The sequence below is a fragment of the Peromyscus leucopus genome, chromosome 13 (genome assembly GCF_004664715.2).
Source record: "Peromyscus leucopus breed LL Stock chromosome 13, UCI_PerLeu_2.1, whole genome shotgun sequence".
Classification (NCBI taxonomy): Eukaryota; Metazoa; Chordata; class Mammalia; order Rodentia; family Cricetidae; genus Peromyscus; species Peromyscus leucopus.
Genome location: NC_051074.1, coordinates 52,610,104 through 52,634,874, shown reverse-complemented (window position 1 = coordinate 52,634,874; position 24,771 = coordinate 52,610,104). Strand labels below are relative to the sequence as shown.

General features: G+C 48.5%; 1 protein-coding gene across 1 annotated transcript in view; it reads left to right on the top strand.

Annotated features, from left to right (window-relative positions):
- The window catches only part of Kiaa2012 (KIAA2012 ortholog), a 114,489-nt gene that overhangs the window by 20,283 nt on the left and 69,435 nt on the right, over positions 1-24,771 (top strand). Inside the window, 13 exon segments of the mRNA XM_037210453.1 lie at positions 148-303; positions 2,228-2,288; positions 3,771-3,898; positions 4,209-4,300; positions 4,609-4,764; positions 6,017-6,179; positions 7,164-7,232; positions 7,235-7,305; positions 11,978-12,035; positions 12,038-12,145; positions 13,961-14,107; positions 18,543-18,710; positions 22,227-22,337. Coding sequence (XP_037066348.1) covers positions 148-303; positions 2,228-2,288; positions 3,771-3,898; positions 4,209-4,300; positions 4,609-4,764; positions 6,017-6,179; positions 7,164-7,232; positions 7,235-7,305; positions 11,978-12,035; positions 12,038-12,145; positions 13,961-14,107; positions 18,543-18,710; positions 22,227-22,337 — 1,488 coding nt within the window.

Genomic DNA, 24,771 nt, shown 5'->3' with positions numbered 1-24,771 from the left:
TCATGCATTCCATCTGAGGTTTCCAATCCTGCTCATCTTCTAATTGTCCTCTTTAATGTCTGTTCAAAGTGGGAAACCTGTAGTTTCCTCCAGAACTCAGGATTGGTTATTATACTTCTTGTCAGTAACTCCTGACCTGCCCCTCAGGACACATCAAGGATTCTGTACTGCTCCAGGACAGTCAGCTTGGGGTACCCAAGAATCTCAGGCCACACCAGGATCTTTCGGGTGTTCCCCCCAAATACCATCTCCTGCCTGTCTTCCCTTCCTTTTGGATTCAACAGAGACCATCTTATGAACAAGGTACCAGTTCACTATTTTTTTTCCATTTCTCACGTGTGTGTGTGTGTGTGTGTGTGTGTGTGTGTGTGTGTGTGTGTGTGTGTAGTGGGGATGTACACGTATATATGTATATTTGATTGTGTGTGGGCACGCGTGTGTGGGTGGGTGTGCTCATCTACACGTGTGTGGATGCGTGCTGAGGCCTGAGGGTGATGCCAGAATCATTCTACAATGCTCTTCCACCGTATCCATGGAGGCAGGTCTCTCAAACAAACCCAAAGCTCATTGATAGGATAGTCTTGCTAACCAGCTTGCCTTGGGGATCCCCTGTCTCTGACCCCTGAGGCTGGAACTTTAAGCAGCCTGCCATGTCCACCCAGCATGTAAGTGAGTTCTGGGAATCCGAACTCCGGTCCTGATGCAAGGCTCACACTTGAACTGCTGAGCTGTCTCCCGGACCTGTACCTGTTGATGGTGTGACCAGTTCACAGATGTTTGGATGTTTTGACAGTTTAAAAAAGTTTCGAGGAAAAAGACCTAGGGATTCTGGTTCCATCACCTGCGTCTGTAAGATGAAGGGGTCAGTTTGGAAAGTGCGGCACATGGGCTACCCAGTAGAGTGGCCATCAATCACGTATGTCTAGTGAGCACGTGAAATGTAGCTATCGTGACTGTGAAACTGAGTGTTTCATTTAATTTTGATTCATTGACGTACAAATAGCTGTATGTGGCTAGCGGTTACTGTACTGAACAACATAGGTCTAGATTTTGTGTTCAGATTTCTGAAGTTTGTTCTTTTGTGTTTGTTAGTCGGGTTTAGACAGGGTCTCACTATGTAGCCCAGGCTAACCTAAAACTCACAATCCCCCTGCCTCAGCCTTCTAAATGCTGGGGTTACAGACATAGGCCTCCATCTAACATTCTTTAATCCTGTGGTTTTTGTGACAAATATATAAACTTTGGAGCCATGAACCTGTTTTGCACGGCTCTCCTTTGATTTATGAGATGGAAGATCTTGAGCAAGTCGATTAGCCACTGATGGTCCATTTGCTCATCTGTGCAATGGGCACATTAGGACTACTCAGTACTACACAGAAAATTACCATGATCCATCTTTAACTGATATTTTTTCTTGGGAATGTGTCATTCAGAGCTGTGAGTTGCCTTTGGTAAGAGATAGGAAAAGATGGATGGGAACAGAGCTCTTGAGACAAACGCAGGAGCCCAGCATCACATACAGGTATTTTCCTGACATCCAAAAGTTTCCAGAATCAATGGCAACGTCAGAACAAGCTCTCCTTGGGAAAAGGATCTTGTCAGATGAGTAGAGGAAGTGTGGGGCATGGCAGGTCCTCGGAGGCTGATGCCATCCAGCATTCCAACTGTGCCGTTTTCTTGACCCTGGTGCCACGGGACTCTGGTCAGAACCTGGTCCACGTGTGGTTTGTCTCTACAAAACATACTGGTCCGGCAATTGTCTTTCTCATTACCCGCTTATACCACAAGTCCTATGTGCTTTGTCAACATGGGTTGAAATTCCTTAAACCACTTGATTTTGGAACACTGAAGAAATCACGTTTCTGGGCAATCCATGTCCTGGGGACTGGAGCCCACCTAGGTAATGTGTCTCCACGTGGGACTCCTGCCCTTCTGCCCTTCCCTGGATGGACAGCTGTCACATCAGTGGCCTGTGCCGTCTCTCTTCACAGACTCCCCCCCCCCCCCCCCCCACACACCGTCTCCAGTTGATAGCCTGGGATTTGGATGCTCTGGGACCCAGTAAAGTGGGCGGTGAATTGCAGCGCTTTCCCTGGGGACGGGTATCAAGGAATCACAACTGTGGGGTCTGTGACTTCACTGACACCATTTACCAAGGAGCTGTCGCCACCAGGCAGAAGCAGTCGGTGGTGATAGCACAAGATTCTAAGCCATACGACCTCTGCAGGCCTCAGTGTCCTCATTTATAAAACTGAGTGGCCACACCAGTACACTTCATCGGCCCGCATGTAGGAGTTCAAGGGGAAAGTGCAGTCCCCGACACATAGTAAGTGCTCAATAAATGTTAATTACAGACCGCCCTAGATTTTTTTTTCCCAACATAATTACTAATTGCAATGTCCAATTGCCTGTGATCACAGGGGCAAAAAAAGTCAATTTTAAAGAAGTATGTGGTGTTCAGAGGCTGAAACTTGGATCCCACTGTTTTCTTGGTTTTAACTTCATTTTTCCTTAGCTTCACTCTGTTTATCTTTTTTTTCTCTTCTCTTTTTCTGAAGAAGTAGGAAAAGCCCTGGCTGTAAAGCTCAGAGCCCCAACAATAAGCCAACCTATGTCCCCTGGTGCCTCAGTTTGCTCATCTGTAAAATGGGAGCAAAGGTGTCTGTATTCCTTCCCCTGTGGGCTTCTGTGAAAAAATTACCTGAGGGCTGGGGAGATGGCTCAGCGAGTGAGACCACTTGCTGTGTCAGCAAAAGGACCTGAATTCAAATCCCCAGACCCATCTAAAGGCTAAGTAGGCCTGAGCACCTGGAACTCCAGTATTTAGGAGTGGAGGCCAGTAAACCCCAGTGCTTGCCGACCTGTCAGTCCAGCTAAGATGGTCTGCTTCAGGGTCAGTGAGGGACCCGTACAAAAACCAAGATGAAGAGTGAGAGAGAGGACCAGGCATTACAGTGCGCGCCTTTGATCCCAGTGCTGAGGAGGCAGAGGCAGGAGGATCTCTGTGAGTTCAAGGTCAGCCTGGTCTGCATAGCCAGTTAGCTCTAGGGCATCCAGGGCTGTGTAGAGATATCCTATCTCAAAGGAGAGAAGAGAGAGAGAGAGAGAGAGAGAAGAGAGAGAGAGAGAGAGAGAGAGAGAATGTGTGTACATTGAAAAGAGAATGGAAAGAAAAGAAAAATCGTAGGGGAGGGTGGGGTAAAAGCTTGCCAACAATTCTAAATTGCTAGCCTGAAGCACATGATTGGGATGGTTGGAGCCCATGTTTAACCTACAAAGGGACATAGCTTTGGTCTCCTTTCAACAATGTCCATTGCTCTTCTTGCAAGCCTGGTTCTCTTGAGCATAAACTGCTGATGCCGTGTACTGAGAACTGTTGCTCTCACGTAGAGTGAGTCACATATTCGATCTCACTGTGATACGGCCCAAGAGAAGTGACCTGTGTCTACCCTCTACCCACCTCACGCATTTGATGTGCACAGCTGCTGAGTGAGTGCCCGTCTGGCTGGAGTTTCACTTCCTCTGCCCTCAGAAGTATATCTAGCTCTAAATGAATCTGACCAGGAAGGATGGATCTGTAATATCTGGCTTAGCATCCAAAGATCATTCTAGAATTCCTCCAAAGGTCTTTAGCGATATCTACTCAGTATGGAGTTAAGGTCCTCTGGTGAACAAGCCAACGTGGCCCTGGGCTCTCCATTAAGTTCCCTGAGCCATAAAACCCAGGGAGACTTCTGAACTTAAACCTGAGCTTGTGTCTTATCCATCAGTATTCCCAAGACCACTTCAAACCAGAGTACCCTTCAGGCAGAGGAAGCGGGTCGGGGAGAGATGTCCCCCAACCCCAGGCTTTTGACGCTGGAGCCAGTGACCCCAAGGATGAGAATGATGAAGGCCGGTGAGGCTGGCTGTGAGGAAGCCCAGGAGCTCCCCGCCGCCGCCCAGTTCTCCATCTCACACGGGCCACTCAAAGGTTTCCAGTGCCCATGGTTGAAAGAAAGCCCCGTATTGTTCCACGGAGCTGCGTGCTGGGAGTGGAGGTATTGGTACAGCTTGGCTCCAAACAAGGAAGGCTTGCCAGACTCTGTCAGCAATACATCTACCTCGAGCAGCTGATGAAAATAGCTGGAGGACCCTTTACACCACCGCTGAAAGATTTGCTAACTCTGCCTCAGTCATCTGTTGACTCAGACCCGCCCTGCCGACAGGGGGAATCCAGAGCAAGGCAGCAGCCCTGCCTCCCCGCATTGGACAGAGGGAAGCCCAAGCAAACCCCCGGGACACACCCACAAACCCCAAGGTCAGGTTTCCAGTTCAGCATCACAGCGGCTACATACAGGTCAGGGCTGCAGGTCAGGCCACACTGCACGCCACCACCCAGGATCCCTTGCACTTCACGCAGAAATGGTCACTGTCGATATCTGGTTTGAGGCCCAGCCACTATAAGGAAGTGAGGGCAAGACATTGGGATCCCCGGTTTACAAATGAGGAAACGGTGTCCGAGAAGCAAAGCTTCCACTCACGCTCTCCTGACACCCAGGGCAGCCCCGTGTCTACCAACAGGGTGCCATTTCCACAGAGGCACCGTGATGGGTCTGAGGTTCCCAGCTGACCCACACTGTGACCTTTGCAGACCAACAGGGCCTGGATGAAGGGGGAAATGGGACTCGTGCACACGTGGACCAGAGCCACAGCCATCGGTGGACTCACATGACGCCACTCAGGAAGCAGCAGCCGCGGCAGGAAGACGAAACCCGAGCCGAGGTACCGGTTCTGTTCCTCTTGACTGCAGGGGGGAGTCTCCCTCCCTTCACTGTTTCTTGAGACTCTCCAGAGAACTTTGATTCTGAATACAGTTTCCTAAACTGTCACCAAGGAACCCTGGCATTGCCAGATGCTCCTTTTAAAGGGGTCTTCTGCGGGCAAACACCCCTGGGAGATGCTGCCCACACATCCCTCACCTGGGAAGTCACAGTACGCTTTTGACAGGGAGTGCTTTCAGATCCTGGGGTTAAGTGGCCAGTCTCACTCTGTCCAAATCCTGGCTTCCCATGTTGCTGAAATAGAGTCTCTCTGACTCCCCACCCATCTAGGTCTGTCTAGCAAGAATTATAGCCTTGGTCTATGTTTCTTTTTTTTTTTCCTCTCCCAAGACAGGGTTTCCCTGTGTAGCTTTGGAGCCTGTCCTGGAACTCGATCTGTAGACCAGGCTGGCCTCGAACTCACAGAGATCCGCCTGCCTCTGCCTCCGGAGTGCTGGGATTTAGGCGTGCGCCACCACGGGTCTGTGTTTCTTACTAGTTGTAGTAGACTAAGAACTTAACCTCCAGCCTCCTGAGTGAACTCCTCTACAGGACGGAGTTGTGAGTTAAAATGCAGAAGTGCTTTCTAAACCCTAAGGCACTGTGTGTGTGTGTGTGTGTGTGTGTGTGTGTGTGTGTGTAATGTGGAGACATGGATGTGTGAGAGAGAGATGTGTGTGGTGTGTGTGTGTGTCTGTGGTGTGTGAGAGTGGGGGTGTGAGAAAAGTATATGGTGTAAGTGTGTATCTGTAATGGGGTTATAGGGGTGTGAGAGAGGTAGGTGTGTGTGTGTGTGTGTGTGTGTGTGTAGTGTGGGGACATGGGGGTGTGTGAGAGAGAGATGTGCGTGTGGTGTGTGTTAGTTGCACAGAGCAACAGAGACAGTATCTGTTTCTATCTTGAATAATCTTGTTTGACTTTATGAGGTCACATGTCAAGGAGAGCAGAAACATGGAGAAGAGCCACACTACAGAAGGGGGGGAGAGATTTTATGGTGCAAAGACCACGATTTAAGCCCTTCATCCTGATTTGCTGTTTTCTTTCTGTAAAGCGCTGTATGCCAGCCACGGCTGCATGGCATCCCCTCTTTGGTCCATAGTTCCATGTTTCGTGGCAATAAACAGCGTTGGAGATCATGCCGCTGGGACCCTGTTTGTCTTCATCGTGCAGATGTGTCCTCGTGTTCACAAGACTGTGTGTCTGTCGTTCCCTAGGACACATCGACAGAGAGCCACCTCCGTGCCCACGCTTCAGAGGAAAGTCACAATGCAGAGGCTCGGCAAGTCTCCAGGCAGGCCCTTGGGTGTGCCCGCCTGGGTCACCTTCAGCTTCCTCGTGACAACTCCCTCTACACGTTCTCCGGCGGTGCCTTCCCAGGTAGAAAAGCAGGTCTCAGTGCAAGAAGCCTGAGGTCTCTGCTGATCTGCGCAGAGTTCACTTGAGAACACAGGCTTGCCCTCTTCCTGCCGCAGACCGTGGAAAGTGGCAGGCAGAGGCCAGTTGGCGTGGGAAGGAGACTCTGACCAGCTCCTCTTTGCCTAGTGCCTAACCGCACTGAATTCCGTCATTCAAGGGCCGAGTTCGAGTTACCCCCCACTTACCAGTTATGATCTCAGGCTTGTTTAATTTTGCTGAGGCCGTTTCCCACCATGTGGAGTGAGGCTAACTCAGCTCTGAGACTGCCACGGGGATCGCGTGGGTTAGCGCATGTAAAACACGGTGCATATTTCCTTCTGTGTTTACTTCTCAATACACTTGTGTTATTATTGTTGTTATCCTCGCCACCACCCGACTCAGCCAGCAGGAGACCAGATTGGGAGACTGAGGTTCCCCTGTCTGCCGGGACAGAGCCATTGGCCGTCTCAGTCTCCCACACGCCCCCGATTTTCTTCTCATCAGCCTGATTTGCATAAGACTTCTATTTTCTATTCATGTCTACGCATTTGATTATATATTCATTCCACACACAGAAAGGCACTCAGGTTAGGGGATGGTGGTATATACTTGCAATCGCAGCCCTCAGGAAGCTGGGGCACCGTTTTCAAAAAAAAAAAATAGAGGGCTAGGGAGGTGGCTCAATGGTTAAAAGCACTTGCTGTTCTTCCGGAGGACCCTAGTTCAATTCCCAGCACCCACGTTGGATGGTTCACAGCTGTCTCAACTGCCTGTAATTAGCTCCAAGGGATCTGATACCCTCTGGCCTCTGCAGGCATGTAGCATGTATCATCACACACACACACACACACACACACACACACACAAAATTTCTAAGAAAAGAAAGAAAACGTAACAGGACTTAAAACTCAGCAATTCACCCCATACCTGCAGCTGACAACTTTTCATTCCTACCTGTTTCCACAGATAAACGAGGGAACACGAAACCCCACAAGGCCAGAGGCGGCTGCTTGTCACGGGAGCCTCCTGCTGAAAGAGCCTTTTCCCTCCAATAGCATCTGCCACGGGCTCAGAACAAAGGACGTTTGGGGAAACAAAGAAAAAGGAGGTAGGGAGTGTGTGTGCACATGTGTGCGCGTGTGTCTGTATGTGCAAATATATGCGCATGTGTGTGCATGTGTCTGTATGTGCAAATATATGCGCATGTGTGTGTCTGTATGTGCATATATGTGCATATGTGTGTCTGTGTGTGCATGTGTCTGTGTGCATGTGCAAGTGTATGTGCATGTGTGTATGCATATGTGTATATCTGTGTTTGGTGTCTGTGTGGGTCTATATGTGTGCATGTGTCTGTGTGTGGTATCTGTGTGTATGCATATATATGTCTGTGCATGTGCATGTGTGTGTGTGCATATGTGTGTGTGCATCTGTGTGTCTGTATGTGGTGTCTGTCTGTGTGTTTAATCCCATTCTAGAAACTAAGTGACTCAGAGGGACGTCTCTGAGCTCATGAGGTGGAGTTGGAATGAGGTGTTGGAGCAATTTGCTGTTGGAAATCGTGGAGTTTCAGCAGCACCCATCATTCCTCAGAGCAGAACACTTGGTCCTGTTAGGAGACAGGGGCCTCTCTACAGGTGGAAGAGCAGATCGTGAGCCTGTGAGCAGCTGGGTCCCTACCAGTTAAAAATGCTAGCAGTGTTCACTCAGTTGAGGTTCCGTCAGCTTTGCAAATGTAGGGTGGTTTGGCAAGTTTATGGACTCCTTTCAGAACCTCAGAACAGGGGTGGAGAGATGGCTCAGAGGTTAAGAGCATTGACTGCTCTTCCAGAGGTCCTGAGTTCAATTCCCAGCAACCACATGGTGGCTCACAACCATCTGTAATGAGATCTGATAGCAGATCTCTAGACAAAACACTATATATACTTTTTTTCCGAGTTTTTTTTTTGTTTGTTTTTTGTTTTTCAAGACAGGGTTTCTGTGTGTAGCTCTGGCTGTCCTGGATCTCGCTCTGTAGACCAGGCTGGCCTCAAACCCACAGAGATCTGCCTGGCTCTGCCTCCTGAGTGCTGGGATTAAAGGTGTGTGTCACCACAGCCCGGAAATAAATAAATCTTAAAAAAAAAAAAAAAAAAAAGTCAAAAACAGGGTCAGCGTGATGGTGCAGCTTCAGAGGTTCTTGGCACCAAGCCTGAGGACCTGACTCAATTCCTGGGCTTAGGTGGTAGAATTACAATGCTAGCTCCCACTAATTGTCCTCTGACGTCCACATGCACACAGTAGGAGGCGCCCATTCTTACATTAAGTAAATAAATACACAAATAAATAAATAAATAAATGTGATAAAATTTTAGAAGTGAAGAACACCTTCTTCCTTAAGATGACTCTGGTCAGGGGCTGGAATGGTAGCTCAGCAGTTAAGAGCACTGCCTGAGCCGAGTGGCAGTGGTGGCACATGCCTTTAATCCCAGCACTCGGGAGGCAGAGGCAGGCGGATCTCTGTGAGTTTGAGGCCAGCCTGGGCTACAGAGCATGATCTGGGACAGGCTCCAAAGCTACAGAGAAACCTTGTCTCAAAAAAAAAAAAAAAAACAAAAAGCACTGACTGCTCTTTCAGAGGACCAAGGTTCAATCCCCAGTATCCACATGGCAGCTCGCTCACAACCATCTTTAAATCCAGTTTCAGGGGATCTGACACCCTCACACAGACATATATGAAGGTAAACACCAGCGCACAAAAATAAATAAATCATTTAAAAAAATGACTCTGGCCATTTCTAGCCTGGCCCTGCCTCACAATTCTATGTGGCACTTTGGCGTTTGGGAAGCATCCATGATAGACAAGGCATGTAGAAGAAACCCCAAAACGTTCTGCCCGACAGCCGCTGTATGAATATGGGCAAACCTCTGCCGTCTGAAACGGCTCTGAAGGACCACAGGCAGACCAGGCAGCGCTGGTACCAGGAATCGATGTTGTTTTCATTTTCTTCAGGACTGTCTGGGTGGTCCTGAGTCCGAGCTGCCTTCCCAGGCTCCTTTGGGCCAGGACTACAGAGCAGACCTGAACTCCGGCATCCCCACAGGATCAACACAGGCCTGAGCTCTCACACCCAGGCAGTCCCGACCCGAGCCAGGCGCAGAGGAAAGGGACGCCTTTGAATCCCATGCATTCGTTTAACACAGGAAAGCAATATTTTCCACTGTGTTATTAAAACCCTGTGTCAATTTCTAATTAGAATAAAGAAATTAAGGCTTGGCTTGTCAGCCACCCCTCACGCAAGAAGTGAGTTCCCACACAGCTTTCTCAATGCGACCCTTGTCAAAGAGAACCCACAAGGTCCGTATTCAAAGCAGGGCCGTTGGTGGGCAACACCTGCAGAGGGTGGGTCCCCAGGAACAGAGATCTTATGTGCGTGTGTTTGGCTAATCATTTTCTTCATGTTTCAAAATTATAAATATTACTTTGCATAAGTAGGGTAGATTTTTCCTTCTTCAATCAGAACCAAGCATGTAAGATGCTTATGTGTGTTTCTGATTCCTGATTTTTTTTTTTTTTCTTTTAAGCACTGGGGAAAAAACAGAAAATCTTTTTTATTTTTCTTCCTCCGAATCAAACTCTCTGAAAGCTCGTACCTACACTTCTCAGGGCACTAAATTCATATGCCAGATGTCACAAACAAAAAGTAAAGTACTCTGCAATTTCTGAATGACTGAAAACTGGAGACCCCAAGTATTACCCTACAGTATCACACACACACACACACACACACACACCACACACACACACACACACACACACACACACACACTACCACACACACACACACACACCATGCATGCAGACATACCACACACCTCAGAAACATCATACATACATACATACCACACACCACACACTACCACAGACACATACACTACCACAGACACACACACTACCACAGACACACACAACATGCATGCAGACATACCACACACCTCAGACACATCATACATACATACATATATACATACATACATACTACACACACACACACATACACACACACACACACACACACACACACACGCACGCACGCACGCACTTTACCACAGATACAGACACACCATGCATGCAGATATACCATACACACACACCTCAGACACATCATACATACATACATATACACACACAAACACACACCACACACTACAGATTCACCATACATCCAGACATACCACATGCACGCACACACGCACACACACACACACACACATACACACACCATGCAAGTCATAAAAACAATCCATATTCGAAACACTACTGTGACTACATATATTAATTCGTTTTTATCTCCCAACTCTGCAGCATGGGTAGTATGACCACTCTTATTTTAAGGAAGAAATTGAGGCTTAGAAGTTACTAAAGGGAGCTTGGGGAATCCTGAGGAAGAGGGAGAGGCAGGATTGTGGGAGCCAGTGGGGTCAAGGGCACCACCAGAAAACCCACAGAACAGACTAACCCGGGCTCATAGGGGCAGGCTCACAGAGACTGAACGGAGAACCAGGAGCCTGCATGGGACTGACCTAAATCCTCTGCACATATGTTACAACTGTGTAGCTTGGTCCTCTCCTGAGACTCCTAACAGTGGGAGCAGGGGCTGTCTCTGACTCTGTTGCCTGCTTTGGGGACCCATTCCTCCTACTGCCTCATGCAGCCTTAATAGAAGAGGAGGAACCTAGTCTCACTGCAGCTTGATATACCATGGCTGACTGAGATCCACGAGTGGCCTGCCCTTTTCCAAAGAGAAACAGAGGAGGAGAATTCCGGATAGGGGGTGGAGTTGGCTTGGGAAGGGCTGGGAGGAGAGGGGGGAGGGGAAACTTTGATTGGGATGTAAAAACAATAACAAAAAAAATTTCCCCTAAGGTTTAAAAAAAAAAAAAAAGAAACTACCAAACGGAGTCGGGTAGTGGGGTAGTGGTGGTGCACACCTTTAATCCCAGCACTCAGGCAGGCAGATCTCTGTGAGTTCAAGGCCAGCCTGGTCTACAGAGTGAGTTCCAGGACAGCCAGGGCTACACAGAGAAACCCTGTCTCGGAAAAACAAAATACAACAAAACAAAACACAAAACAAGTTAGCAATGGGAAGCAGGTACAGATGACCAGCCCGTCTCACTTCTCACCTGAGGTGGAACAACCTCCGCTTCTGGTTCCCTTTGCTTGTTCTCTTAACGACAACAGACTTGGAGATTCCTCATTTATCAGGACACAGAAACCCCAGGCAGTCACTGCCATCCTTATCATCCTCCCCAGTCACAACAGAGATTACTATTCTTTCAAAGGCTTTGAAGGTAGCGAGAGGGGACTTTGGGGCCGGATCTCATGGAGCCCAGGCTGACTTGGAATTTGCTGTTTCACTGTGGATGACCAGGAACTCCTGATCCTCCTGCCTCCACTTCCCAAGCGCTGGGGTTACAAGTGTGGACCGCCATGCCTGGCTCTCTCAAAGGTTCTCAAATGTATCCTGTTGATAAAACTCAGAAGACTCAGGCAGGAAGGACATACTGGGAGCTCCCTGGAGATATCAAAGCAAAACACCCCCCACCACACACACACACACCACACACACACACACACACACACACACACCCAGAGCCACCAGCACCAGCTCCCAGGCAATGACCTTTGCTTCTCCTAGCAGCTATTTGAACAAGAAATGCGCTAAGATAGGGTATCGTTTGCCCTCTGCAGGCAGCAGAGTTTTCATTTCTGCCGTGTTGGTTTGTGTTTATACTCCCTCCAGGCACCAAAGGCTCTGAAATTGCCTCCTGTTTCAGAAGAACCCCCCAGAGTCCTCAACCCCTGAGGAGCCGACTTAAGGCCGATGAACCCCCAATGGAGCTCTTCATTATCCCAATGGAGATTCATTTCCATGCCCCACAGCCCCCCAAAGAAAAGGCCTGCAGAGGAGGTAGGTTCCCTGCTCGTGGCACTTCCCTGGAACTCGGTCAAGCCAGGAAGGGTTAAAAGTTGGGATCCTTGCCAGTCCAACCCATCCAGAAGTGATGGCTGAGGTCACCAGGCCCCAGGGTCATCCCCAGGGTCACCCCCAGGAAAAGCGGGTCTTTTCCAAACAAAGGAAAGGCAACAATAATCTGTAGGTCTCTTCTGATCATACCCAGTTCAATTCTATCTGCTGGGCCCTTCACTGAGCAGCTCATGTTACGAAACTAGGAAAAGAAAACAGACAGATACATAAATAACTCAGTGTGCCATAGATAGTATAAAAGTGCAAGAAATGTTCTGGCAGCTTACAAAAAAAATTATATAATACCAAAAAAAGCAACTAAGAATGAAATGGGAAAAAAATTGTCCTAGTTAGAATTACTATTGCTGTGATGAGACACCACAACCAAAAGCAACTTGGGGAGGAAAGGGTTTGTTTGGCTTACTCTTCCACATCGCTGTTCAGTATTGAAGGAAGTCAGGACAGGAACTCAAACAAGACAGGAACCTGGAGGCAGGAGCTGATGCAGAGGCCATGGAGGGGTGCTGCTTACTGGCTTGCTCCCCATGGCTTGCTCAGCCTGCTTTCTTATAGAACCCAGGGCCACCAGCCCAGGGATGGCTCCACCCACAATGGGCTGGGCCTTCTCCCATCAATCACTAATTAAGAAAATGCCCTACAGCTGGATCTTACGGAGGCATTTTCTCAACTGAGGCTCTCTCCTCTCAGATGACTCTAGCTTGTGTCAAGTTGACTTGACATAAAAGGACATAAACCTTGATTGAAAAGATCAGAGAAGTTGATATTATCAGACCACTTGGATGAAGTTAGTGCTTTAGGTAAACATTAGATTTATGTAACTGGATTTCCTAGCAGCCAAGCTAAAAGCAATTACTGGCTATTTGGACCTTCGTTTTATAAAAAGAAAAAAAAAATGCCCCAAAGAGTCTTTATTTATTTTTAAAATTATTTCATTATCTAAAAGACGATTTCAACAATTCTTGTGAGGAAAAGAATTCTGTTCTTTGTAAGAAGACTTCTATGAGAGCATGACCTAGGAGAACAGGGAAGACTTCTGAGAGAGCATGACCTAGGAGAACAGGGAAGACTTCTGAGAGAGCATGACCTAGGAGAACAGGGAAGACCTCTGAGAGAGCATGACCTAGGAGAACAGGGAAGACCTCTGAGAGAGCATGACCTAGGAGAACAGGTCCAGCTGAACTGAAGAAGGCTCTTAGAGGAGCCCTGAGAGTCAACACCCCACCCTGTGGCACAGGAGAAATTCCTCAAGTTGTTTTTCTGTGCCCTTCCTTAACAGGAATTCTCTCTCCTGGGACTTCACTGGTCAGTCTAGGAGAAAAGATGACCCCCATTTTTAAGGGAGTCAGAGCTTTCTAGAAACTTTAACTGCCTCTGATTTCTTATAGCTTTGACTTCTGGAAATTTTACAGGAGATTGTTTTGTTCCAAAGCTGTTCGGAATTCGTCCAAGGATGAATGCTTCCCTCCCCAACTTCCTTGGAGCCTCCTTGGGAGGGAGAGAGGGAGGGAGGGAGGGAGGGAGGGAGGGAGGGGTGGATGGACAGTCTGGCTTGGGCCATGTCCCTGCCCTGGAACCAGTCACTGTGGCTAAGATAATGAGGTCCTCTTATAATCCGAGCTCAGACACAGAATGGACAGAGATTTACCCATACCCCATTGTGCAAGCGAGGGAGAGATGGGTCTCCACAAAGACGTGACACGTGGCAAAAAACAACGTAGCTTTCTCTTTGCCTTCTAGCTGCTCAGCACCCTGAATCAGATCCAGAACCAGAAGAGGCCACGCCTCTATGGCGGCCTGCCCTGAAGCGGCTGTACTTAGAAAAGCCAAGGGGCATCACGGTGCATCTCCCGGTGGCCAGTGGCCAGGACACACCCTCACCTCAAGGTAGTTCCTTTCTCCCTCCGGCAGCCCAAGGGAACCTCACTCTAAACCGAAGCAGGACAAGACCCAGGAGGGTCCTCCATGGAGAGAAAGGCTTCCAGGGAGGTTAGTCCATCCTCGGCCTCTTGAAGATGGCTGTAGTTCAGGCAGCAACTGGTTAACCCATGTGCTTCGAACTAACTGTATCTGGCTTGCAAGTGACTTACTCACTGAATCAGCCCTCCATAATATTTTCTGGTTACAGATGCAAAACGGCACTAACGTGACTGAAAATTTGCTGCATGCCATGCCTGTTACTAATCTTGTTTTTAAGCAATGAAATTTCATTCCTAATCTTTTATAAATATGTGCTTATTCATTTAAAAGTTTGTTCTATTGATAAAAAAAAAAAGTCTTCACATTTTTTCAAAATATACAGTCATTAGAAGTTATACACATGAGCCGGGTGGTGGTGGCGCACACCTTTAATCCCAGCACTCGGGAGGCAGAGGCAGGTGGATCACTGTGAGTTCGAGGCCAGCCTGGTCTACAAAGCAAGTTCCAGGAAAAGTGCAAAGCTACACAAAGAAACCCTGTCTCGAAAAATAATAATAATAATAATAATAATAATAATAATAAAGAAGTTATACACATGGGGCCAGGTGTTGTAGGTCACACCTTTATTCCCAGAACTTGGGAGGCAGAGGCAGGTGAATCTCTGTGAGTCTGAGACCAGACCACTCACTACAGAGTTAGTTCAAAAACAGCTAGGGCTACACAGAGAGACCTTGTCTGAAAAAAAAAGACAAAAAACAAAACTAAAAAAATGTTAAAAATACTAATAAAGAAAGAAGTTATGGGCATGTTAAAGTGTATATTTTAATGTAGTAAATAGGTTGGAAGTGGTCAGCCATATGTGAAAAGTTCTCCGTCTTCAGAATCCTGAGCCTTCCTCACATGCAAGATGACAGGCTCACAAGTGACAGGTGTCCACAAGTGACAGGTGACCACGAGCGGCAGGTGTCCACGAGTGGCAGGTGTCCACGAGCGGCAGGTGTCCACAGGTGGCAGGTGACCACGAGCGGCAGGTGACCACAAACGGCAGGTGTCCACAAACGGCAGGTGACCACGAGTGGCAGGTGACCACGAGTGGCAGGCGTCCACAGGTGGCAGGTGACCACGAGCGGCAGGTGACCACGAGCGGCAGGTGACCACGAGCGGCAGGTGACCACGAGCGGCAGGTGTCCACGAGCGGCAGGTGTCCACGAGCGGCAGGTGACCACGAGCGGCAGGTGACCACGAGCGGCAGATGACCACGAGCGGCAGGTGTCCACGAGCGGCAGGTGTCCACGAGTGGCAGGTGACCACGAGCGGCAGGTGTCCACGAGCGGCAGGTGTCCACGAGCGGCAGGTGACCACGAGAGGCAGGTGACCACGAGCGGCAGGTGACCACAGGTGGCAGGTGACCACGAGTGGCAGGTGACCACGAGCGGCAGGTGACCACAGGTGGCACCGCAGCTGGAAGCAGGCGGGAAGCTCATCGGTCTGTGCTGAGTTCCCCTCTGTGCCAGGCTCTGCTCTCGGTCTCTAACAGGCACTCTCTCAGGTGCCCGTCACGACAACGCTGCCTTCGTCTTACAGACCAGAAAACAGACATGCCAAGAACCCGGTGACTTATCTGAGGCCCCACAACTCCAAGGGGCCTTGCTGGGACTGGAGGTCAGCACCTCCCCATGCTCAACTCCATTCTTGCCCGTTACCCTGCGTTGCCCGTGAGAATAGACACAATGAGGAACCAGGGTAGGGTCTTCTTAAGAGGTATTGTCAGAGTGGGGGCTTAGTTAACCGCCTCCTACGTAAATGCCAGCCATCCGCTTTGCAGCTTCCTTAGAGCTAGTACGGGCAAGGACTGCCTTCTGCCGCTTTCCGGTGCCCAGCCAGAGCCACGGAGATAGAGACGGCGTGCTGGATCTCACCCTTAGCATTGCTCAGCCTGTACTGCCCGGCACTCCCTCTCACCCACTGAATTCACCCACCAGGGGCTGAGAGTCAAGAGCCAGCCCATCTTTGGCGGCAATACCAGCTAGAAGCTAGCCTAAGAAGTCTCTGATAAGTCAGAGCGACTTAGTTCAGTATATGACCCAAAGGAGGGTCATAAGTTCAAGGTCAGACCCCCCAAACAGTGACACCCCAACTCAGAAAAAAGGAGGTGCCAAAGAGGAAAGCTTTTTCACATACTGTGTCCCCCACAGACCTGGCACAGGGTATTGGCAGCTGGTAAGTGGGATTGTCCCATGCCCACAAAGACTGCACATTCCCATTCTCTTGCTCAGCCCTAGGAGATTTCCCCTCTAATACCAGAAAAGTGAAACCAGCTTTGATGTGTTTCACGCATATGCATACACACATATTTTATTTTACTGTAGCACTATGTGGGTGTAAGTTGCAGACATTATACAGCCTATCAGCAAACGATTCTGTCAGCCACAATACTGTTATCACGTTAAAAAAAAAAGTTAGTATTGGTGCAGAAATGGTTTCCCGTATAAAATATATATTCAAAATTTTCCAGTTATACCACCGATGTTCTCTATGGGTTTTTGTTTGTTTCCCCAAATGAAAATTCAGTTCAGGACCATGCAGAGCATGTAGTTCTCATCTCTCTGCAGAGACTTTAACCTGCAGGAATTCTCGAGGCATGGTTTGTCCTGTGGGTTGTTGTTGCTGCTGTAGTTTAGGTTTGGGTTGGGTAGGGTGTGTTGTTGGTGGTGGTGGTTGTTTGTTTGTTTGGTTGGTTGGTTGGTTGGTTGGTTGATTTGGCTTGAAATCTTCTGTTTGTTTGATCGGTTTGGTTTTGGTTTGGTTTAGTTGGGTTTTTCGAGACAGAGTTTCTCTGTGTAGCCCTGCCTGTCTTGGAACCAGCTCTATAGACTTGGATGTCCTCGAACTCAGATATCTACCTGCCTCTGCCTCTCAAGTGCTGGGATTAAAGATGTGCACCACTACCTCCCTCCCAGCTTGGTTTGGTTTTTATTTATTTATTTATTTATTTATTTATTTATTTATTTATTTATTTATTATGTATATACAGAATTCTGTTTTGCATGTATCCCTGCAGGCCAGAAGAGGGAACCAGATCTCATTACAGATGGTTGTGAGCCACCATGTGGTTGCTGGGAATTGAACTCAGGTCCTCTGGAAGAGCAGCCAGTGTTCTTAACCGCTGAGCTATCTCTCCAGCCCCTTAGTTTGGTTTTTTGAGATGGAATCTCACATAAAAATATAGCCCAAGCCGACTCTGAACTCACTATGTATCTGAAGATACCTTGAACTCCTGATCCTTCCGTTTCTGTCTCCAGGATGCTAGAATAACAGTTGTTCATGGGTACATCAGGTTTCCAAGTTAGTTTCTTATGACATCAGTGACGGTATATTCCATAGGAAGTGACGCTAACCTGTATTGGGTCAAAGGCAGTGTAGATTTGTCCATTGTAAAAATACTTCGGTCAGGCACAGTAGCTCACACCTTTAAACCCAGCACTTGGGTGGCAGAGGCAGGAAAGTGGATCTCTGTGAGTTCAAGGCCAGCCTGGTCTACAGAGCAAGATCCAGGACAGGCTCCAAAACTACATAGAGAAAGCCCAGTTTTAATACATACAGAGCAATCCAACAACAAAACAAAACAAAAAAAAAGTATTTGGGGGGAAAAAATCAACATCCCCTCTTTTTTTTAAATTTTTGCTCTTCTCCCCTAAACAGTACAATGTAACTATTTGCATAGCATTTACATTGTATCAGCTGTTATAAAGAACCTAGAGACAAGTATATAAGGGATGCATGTAGGAAATAAATGCTTCGCCATTTTACATAAGGAACTTTAGCATCTGAGAATGTGGGCATCCAGTCTACCCTGAACCAATAGGAAGCTGTGCTTTGTACCCTACATACCTTGAGAAGGGAATGTGATCATTGACTTTGTCATCAGAAATCTGTAGCCAGCTGGGTATGGTAGCATAGGCCTGTGATCCTAGCATTTGGGAAACTGAGGCAGAGAAAGCACACTTTAAGGCCAGACTGGGCTGTACAGTGAGATATTATTGTCTCAATAGGAAAGAAAATGGTATGTTATAATCAAAATCTCCTGAGCCCTCATACTCAGGGCCTTCAGACTGGGAGCCTACAACCTCTCAGGCCTGTCCCCATCTCTGGATCCCTTCTATGAGATGACAGTCCCAGCTACCACTTCTCCATGCCTCCCGACTCTAGCAAATTCCTCAAAGGAAGGGCTCCTATTCTAGGCAAGAGCAATTTCGGCTCCCTATTCCTTAGCACGTCTGGAAAGGAGGAACAAAGCCAAAAACAAACAGAGCCATTATTCCGAACACCAGCAGCTGTCAACCAAGCCAGAAAAGACACAACTGACCTTCCTGATCCTAGAATTTTTCCCATTTTGCTTTAGGAGATGGTGATAGCCTGGCCAAGGGTGAGGACCAACCACTGCACCTCCCGCCCCCAAATAAAGGGGAAAAAAGTCCAGAGATCTGGAAGGACATGGACAGCTCCAGGACATCAGCCTGCAACAGTCCCACAGGTCGCTCAAATGAGGGGGCACTGCCAGCAAGACCAGGTAATCATTCTAGGGTGCATGTAAACCTGACCCCATTGTCTTTCCTTGGCTCCTGTCCGGGTTCCCCACCAAAGAGGGGGAAAGGGTGGTATTCCCAACTGTATTAGTGAAATTAATGTTCAGCCATCCCTAAAGAGTCTGGAGAGTTTGGAGAGTTTGCTGCACCCATGCACACCAAGCTGTTTCCTCCTTCCAGCAACCACACATGATGACGTGGCTCCCTGCGCTCCTGGCTTGCACACCACTGAGTTCAGTAGACACACTTAACACTGCTCCAAGACAGAAACCTCCCTGGGCACAGGAATCTGCGGAGCTTGCAGTAAATAAAAAAAACTTCCAGAGGGAAATCATCCTCCAGCCCAGGGCAGACCTGAGGCCTGTCCACAGGAGGAAAAAGATGCTGCCTTCCTATCCTAGGATGAGACAGGGCGAGCCACGCCCTCTGTGGCTGAGCCCCACGTTAGAGGCGGGCAGTCAAGGAGCGACCAAGATCAAAAGCAACGCCGTAAATCAGTGCGGTAGCGGCTGACATGGGGCTTTGGACCGTAGGCAGTTCAGAAAGCCAAAGTTGCTGAGAGTCTGGACTACCCCTGAAAATCTCAAGAGAGGTGCCATGCTGGAAACTGACAGGCACCTGTCAAAGCAAGGCAGGGGAGGGACCGAGGAGCCTGCTCCGCGGTTAAGAGCATTTGCTCTTTCAGGGGGCTCCTGGCCTGTTCCCAGCACCCAAGTATCGTAACTGCAGTTCCAGGGGATCTGAAGCCCTCTCCTGGCCTCCTCGGGGACCAGGCATGCACATAGCATATATGCATACACGTAGGCAAAACACTCACACACATAAAATAAAACCAATAAATAATAAATCTTAATATATTTTTTAAATGCAGTCCGTGCACTGTTCCTCCTCCCTCAGAGCTTTGGGCCACGTCCTCCTCTGGGGAGCACCAGATGAAGGGTCTGGCAAGTGTGGAAGAGGCTTCTCTGTTCACAGCACAGCTCCCTCTGAGAGAACTGGGGAGCTGAGAGCCTCAGGGAGACAACAGCTGCCTACCCTTTCATGCTGCTCAGAAACAGGGAGGCTCTATTTAAATCAACCACTCTCTCCCTGCCCTGTCTGTCTCCCCTTCCGTCTCTCATTCTGTCCCCCGAAGCGTGTGGGGTTGAATTCTTGTAAGCATGAATTAAATATGTAAGTCAATAACTCTGTTCTGTGTTTGCAGTTTCTCTGTTTAGGGCTGAGGGAGTCACAATCAAATCCCTCCTTCCCTCCCCCCTCTTTCCACACAAATGCCTTCGAGACTTTTTTTCTCAGCTTCGTCCCCTCATCCATGGTACAGACGGCCCAAGCTTGACGAGGGTCCCTTCTTCACCAGGGGCCCTCCTGGAGGTCAATAACCCTAGATAAATCATAGCGCGTGCATACACATGCACGCACGCATACCGGAAAATATGATTATACTAGAACGGTACAGTCATGACTAAGACAAGAAATCCCAAGTGTATATGTTGGATGTGTGTGCATGTGTGAGTGTGTGTGAGTGTGTGTATACTCATGGATCTCAGTGTGCTTGGTAGTATATGTATGCTCATCTGCCCATGTGAGTACACGTGTGTGCTGTGTGCCTGATGCATACCTCTCTGTGTCTGAGCATGTGACAGCACACGTCTAAGGCGCATTCAAGCCTGTGACAGAGTGCATGTTTCAGTGCATTGTGCCATTGTTGTATGTGGCATGTGTATAAGCTTGCATGCCTGCATGCATGTGGCTGTGCATTATGTACGTTTGTCTTTTGAGAGTATGCACATGTATGCACATGCGTTTGTATCTTTACGCACATGTATATGTTTGTAAGTGAATTATGTACATGCCCCTCAGCATTCACTCCAGCTAGAGGCCTGCCTTTCTACTGCCCCTTTTTGGAAACAGGAAAAGGAAGATTAATATGATATGAACTATATTTAGCTTTTGCCCCTGGTTTCTGTCACAGACCTAAAAACCCATGGAATTTCCAGAAGTGTCTCTTCTTGCTCATGGGGAGCCTCTTGGATAATGATGGAGATTATGCTAATGGGGTCACGTATGCTCAGAGAGGGTGTGGAAGCTCCATTCCCCACCCTGTGCATCTCACTGGCTGTGGGCTACATTCCTGAGGACACATTAGTAGCCCTGAGTGTCCTAAGAAAGTATCAGATTCAAGGAGGGAGTCATGGAAGCCTGGTTTATAGCTGGTGGGTTAGAACACAGGCCACAAATGGGGGTGGAGTTGGTTGTTTTTGCTCTTTTGGGAGCCACAACCCAGCTTCCAAATAAATCACATGCGGAGTCTTATTCTTAATTATAAATGCCCGGCCTTAGCTTGGCTTGTTGCTAGCCAGCTTTTCTTAACTTAAAATTATCTTGTCTACCTTTTGCCTCTGGGCTTTTTCCTTTTCTTACTTCTGAAATCTTACTTTCACTCTTACTCCGTGTCTGGCTGTGTCGCTGGGTGGTTGTCCCCTGGAGTCCTCCTCCTTCTTTGGCTTCTAGGTCTCCTTGCTCTTTTTCTCTTTCTATTTATTTTCTCTGCCCACCAGCCTGGCCTATCCTTCTTCCTGCCTTGCTATTGGCCGTTCAGCTCTTTATTAGACCATCAGGTGTTTTAGACAGGCACAGAAACACAGCTTTACAGAGTTCAACAAATGCAACATGAAAGACTGCAACACATCTTTGCATCATTAAACAAATATTCCACAGCACAAACAAATGTAACTTAAAATAATATTCTACAACATGGGGACTTGCAGTCAACAGTTAAAATGGGGACAGCCTTGTAGGTCTGAGCCTTTAACCTGAGGAACTGACGTTACTCCAGGTAGAGACGCCAGCATTGAGCAGAAGTATAGAAAGCCCCCCTGCTGTTGTCTCTAGAGAATGGTTTGGCAAGGAAAACCTCCACCCACCTGGTCACAGGTGTTTTCTGTGTCAGGACTGGGAGCAGAGGAGGAACATACGTTTTTTTTTTCTTTCATGGTAAGTTTACAAATACACCTTGAGTCTTTGCAAGTAACCAAGAGACAGACAGCTTCTTTGTGCGGCCTGGGCTGGACTTCCTGTATAGCCCCAGCACTTGGTCGCAGTCTGTGATCACACACGTGGAATACCACACAAAGGCATCGACTAGGAGGAAAAGCAAAAGCAGGAATCACCAGGTTGTGGGCCCACAGACTAGGCCACACTCAACTGGAGGAGGCCACACTGGCCTAGAACTGCCCTCAAAATGCCCAGAGCTGCTACCTTCTCCAGACTCTGCATGGGTGTGGTGTGGCTCGTGGAAGCCCCTCTATCTCATATGACCCCCAGAAGAAAGGGCCCAGGCAATAAGCCTACTCTGCCAGGTGCCTCAGTGAACGCTGGCGAGCGGAGGACACACCAGCATCTCCATTCACACCCCACCTGGGCTCAGGAAGTACAGCCAGGCTCGGCCTCCCTCACCTGCCCTGAGGCTAACGCTGCCCATGCATATTCTTACTTTCAAGACAATTCCAGAGACCCCACACTGGGACACTTCGTGCGGAGTCCAGATGGTGAAAACGTCTGTCTGTCGCTCGAGGAGCTCACGGGAACAGAGGCGCTGCCACAGGGACAAGGTAAGAAAGCACACTCCAGGGCAGCCTTGTTTTCGGTTCCCAAAGGTTCCCAGCGGCCACAGAGGCATCATTAAAAGCAGCAGACGTGAAGCAGCCAGCTTCTCCCACTCCCTGACACAGAGGTTCCTCTGTGGTCCAGACACAATAACCCTATGTTCGAGGAACAAGTTCCCTCTTGCCGGAACATCTGGAGACAGGCGGTGCAGGGGAATGGCTTGGAAGAGCTCTAGTGTGCCATGCTGATGCCTTGATCGGGATGATAAAGCCCTTTTGGTATTTGCCCAATCTAAACAGGACCTTCTTTTCTTTCCAACCACGCTCCTGAGGTGGAGGTGGCTAATTGGTAATCCAATCAGGCATCCTTGTTATGTGCGTTGGTTCACTGCTGTGAGTCACCTGGCTCCTGACAGACAGTGAGGCAGTTTCCAAAACCCCTTTTGGCACGGCAGCTTTCTGGAAGAGAGACGCTGGCTCTGGGCAATGGCCATTTTGCAAAGGAAAAAAAAAAAAAAAGAAATGAAGTCGGAGGGTGATGAGTGTCAACCACCCAGAAACCATCGGGCTGGGCCTGCATGAGCTGGTGCAGCCAGCAGCCCCCTTGATGAGGAAGATTAAAAGCTGCACGCACTGGTGGGTTATGTCACAACTGGCTTAATGAGAAGGGCCTGGAATCGGGGCCAGATTTCCATAGCCCTGGCTTGTCCTCTATGTAGCCTGATGATATTTCTGTGTCCATGGTTGCTCACCCACAATGACAAGATACACACACACACACACACAGAGAGAGAGAGAGAGAGAGAGAGAGAGAGAGAGAGAGAGAGAGAGAGAGAGAGAGATCCCTTGGCTGCATTTTATAGGCTATGACTATTGCTGTGAGTTCCAACCCATCATAGGGATTTCTGGGAAGTCGGGAGGTACGATGCATTTGCTTCTGAATTCGGCATCCAAGAACTCCCATCCCCATTTGGTTATACCAGAAGATGGCTTTTTAAATATCTTGGGTCTGAATCTGTTGGAGCAGGAGCGAGACAGTTGGAAGGACTCTCCGTGGTACAGATGGTGGGACAGCCGGGGAAACAAATGGGCCAGTCACCTGCCGCAGCACATTTGTCCACGCGGTTCCGGGAGAAACAGCTTCTCTTTGGACAATGCAAAGGCAACTAGCAGAAACAGAAACGTTTAAGTATTGTGTCTGTTGCTGCCATGTAGATAGGATGCTTCAGACACGTCAGTACTTTCAGCTCCCGTCCCAGTTCCTAACGCATGAAGCTGGATCATAGCCAGTGTTCACTGAAAAGGAGGAGTTCAGGGACTGGAATGGACTTGGGAGAGGGTGCTTGCCTGGCATGCACAGGGTCCTGAGTTGGAGTCCCAGCAAACACCCCCCACCCCAATTTCAGAGGGAGAAAGAGAAATACAACTTAGGCTAAATAAATGGAGACTTGTCTGCATCTTCTCCCCATCCGAAGGACGACATACCCATTCCCACTTGCTTCTGAAATTCAGAAGCATCCACTGTGCTCTTGCTGAATGAATCAGCTAGGCAGTCTCTCTCCCTCCAGCTTTTCCTCAGTGTGGTTGGCCGTCTTGATGGTGATTGGATGGTGCTTCAGAAGGTGAGGAAATATCTTAAACTCACATCTTTCTACAATGATCCAAAGAACAGTTTCTTTTTGGTTTGTTTGTTTTGTTTTGTTTTAGTTTTTAAAGACAGGGTTTCTCCGTGTAGTTTTGGTATCTGTCCTGGATCTCGCTCACAGAGATCCGCCTGCCTCTGCCTCCAGAGTACTGGGATTAAAGGCGTGCGCCACCACTGCCCGGCCAGGTCGACCTTTCTAAGAGACTCCATTCACTGAAGCACACTTTTGGAGACTGTGCTTATGTGTATCTGTGTTTTGCCTGCACACGTCTGTGCACCATGTGCGTGCAGTGCCCTCAGAGGCCAGAGGAGGGCGTCCTATTCTCTGGAACTGGAGTTTCAGATGGTTGTGAGCAAACTGCGGGTGCTGAGAGTTGAACCCTGGTCCTCTGCAAGAGCAGCCAGTGCTCTTAACTGCTGAGCCATCTCTCCAGCCCCTGAAGGAGTATTTCTGTTGTTCTGTCTTGAATTGTTTGTGGATTTGGGGGTTCTGATCATTTGATCTTTGGTTTGATCCGACAGGGAGTTATATTGAAAGTTCTTTCCCCCTTGTGGAAGACTTCCTCTACCACCAGAGACTCTGAAAGTTCGATTTTACTCAGATCCATCTTTTACATTTTATTTTACTTACTTACATTAATTTTGGCGCTAGGAGTGGAACCCAGTGCCTCCCACACACCAGGCAGGAGGTCCACGGCTGAGCTACATCCTCAGTCTCAATGTACCTCGGCTGCCATTTCCACAACCCTCCCAGCATCATCTCCCACACATTCCAGCCTGCCCTCCAGTGAGCTC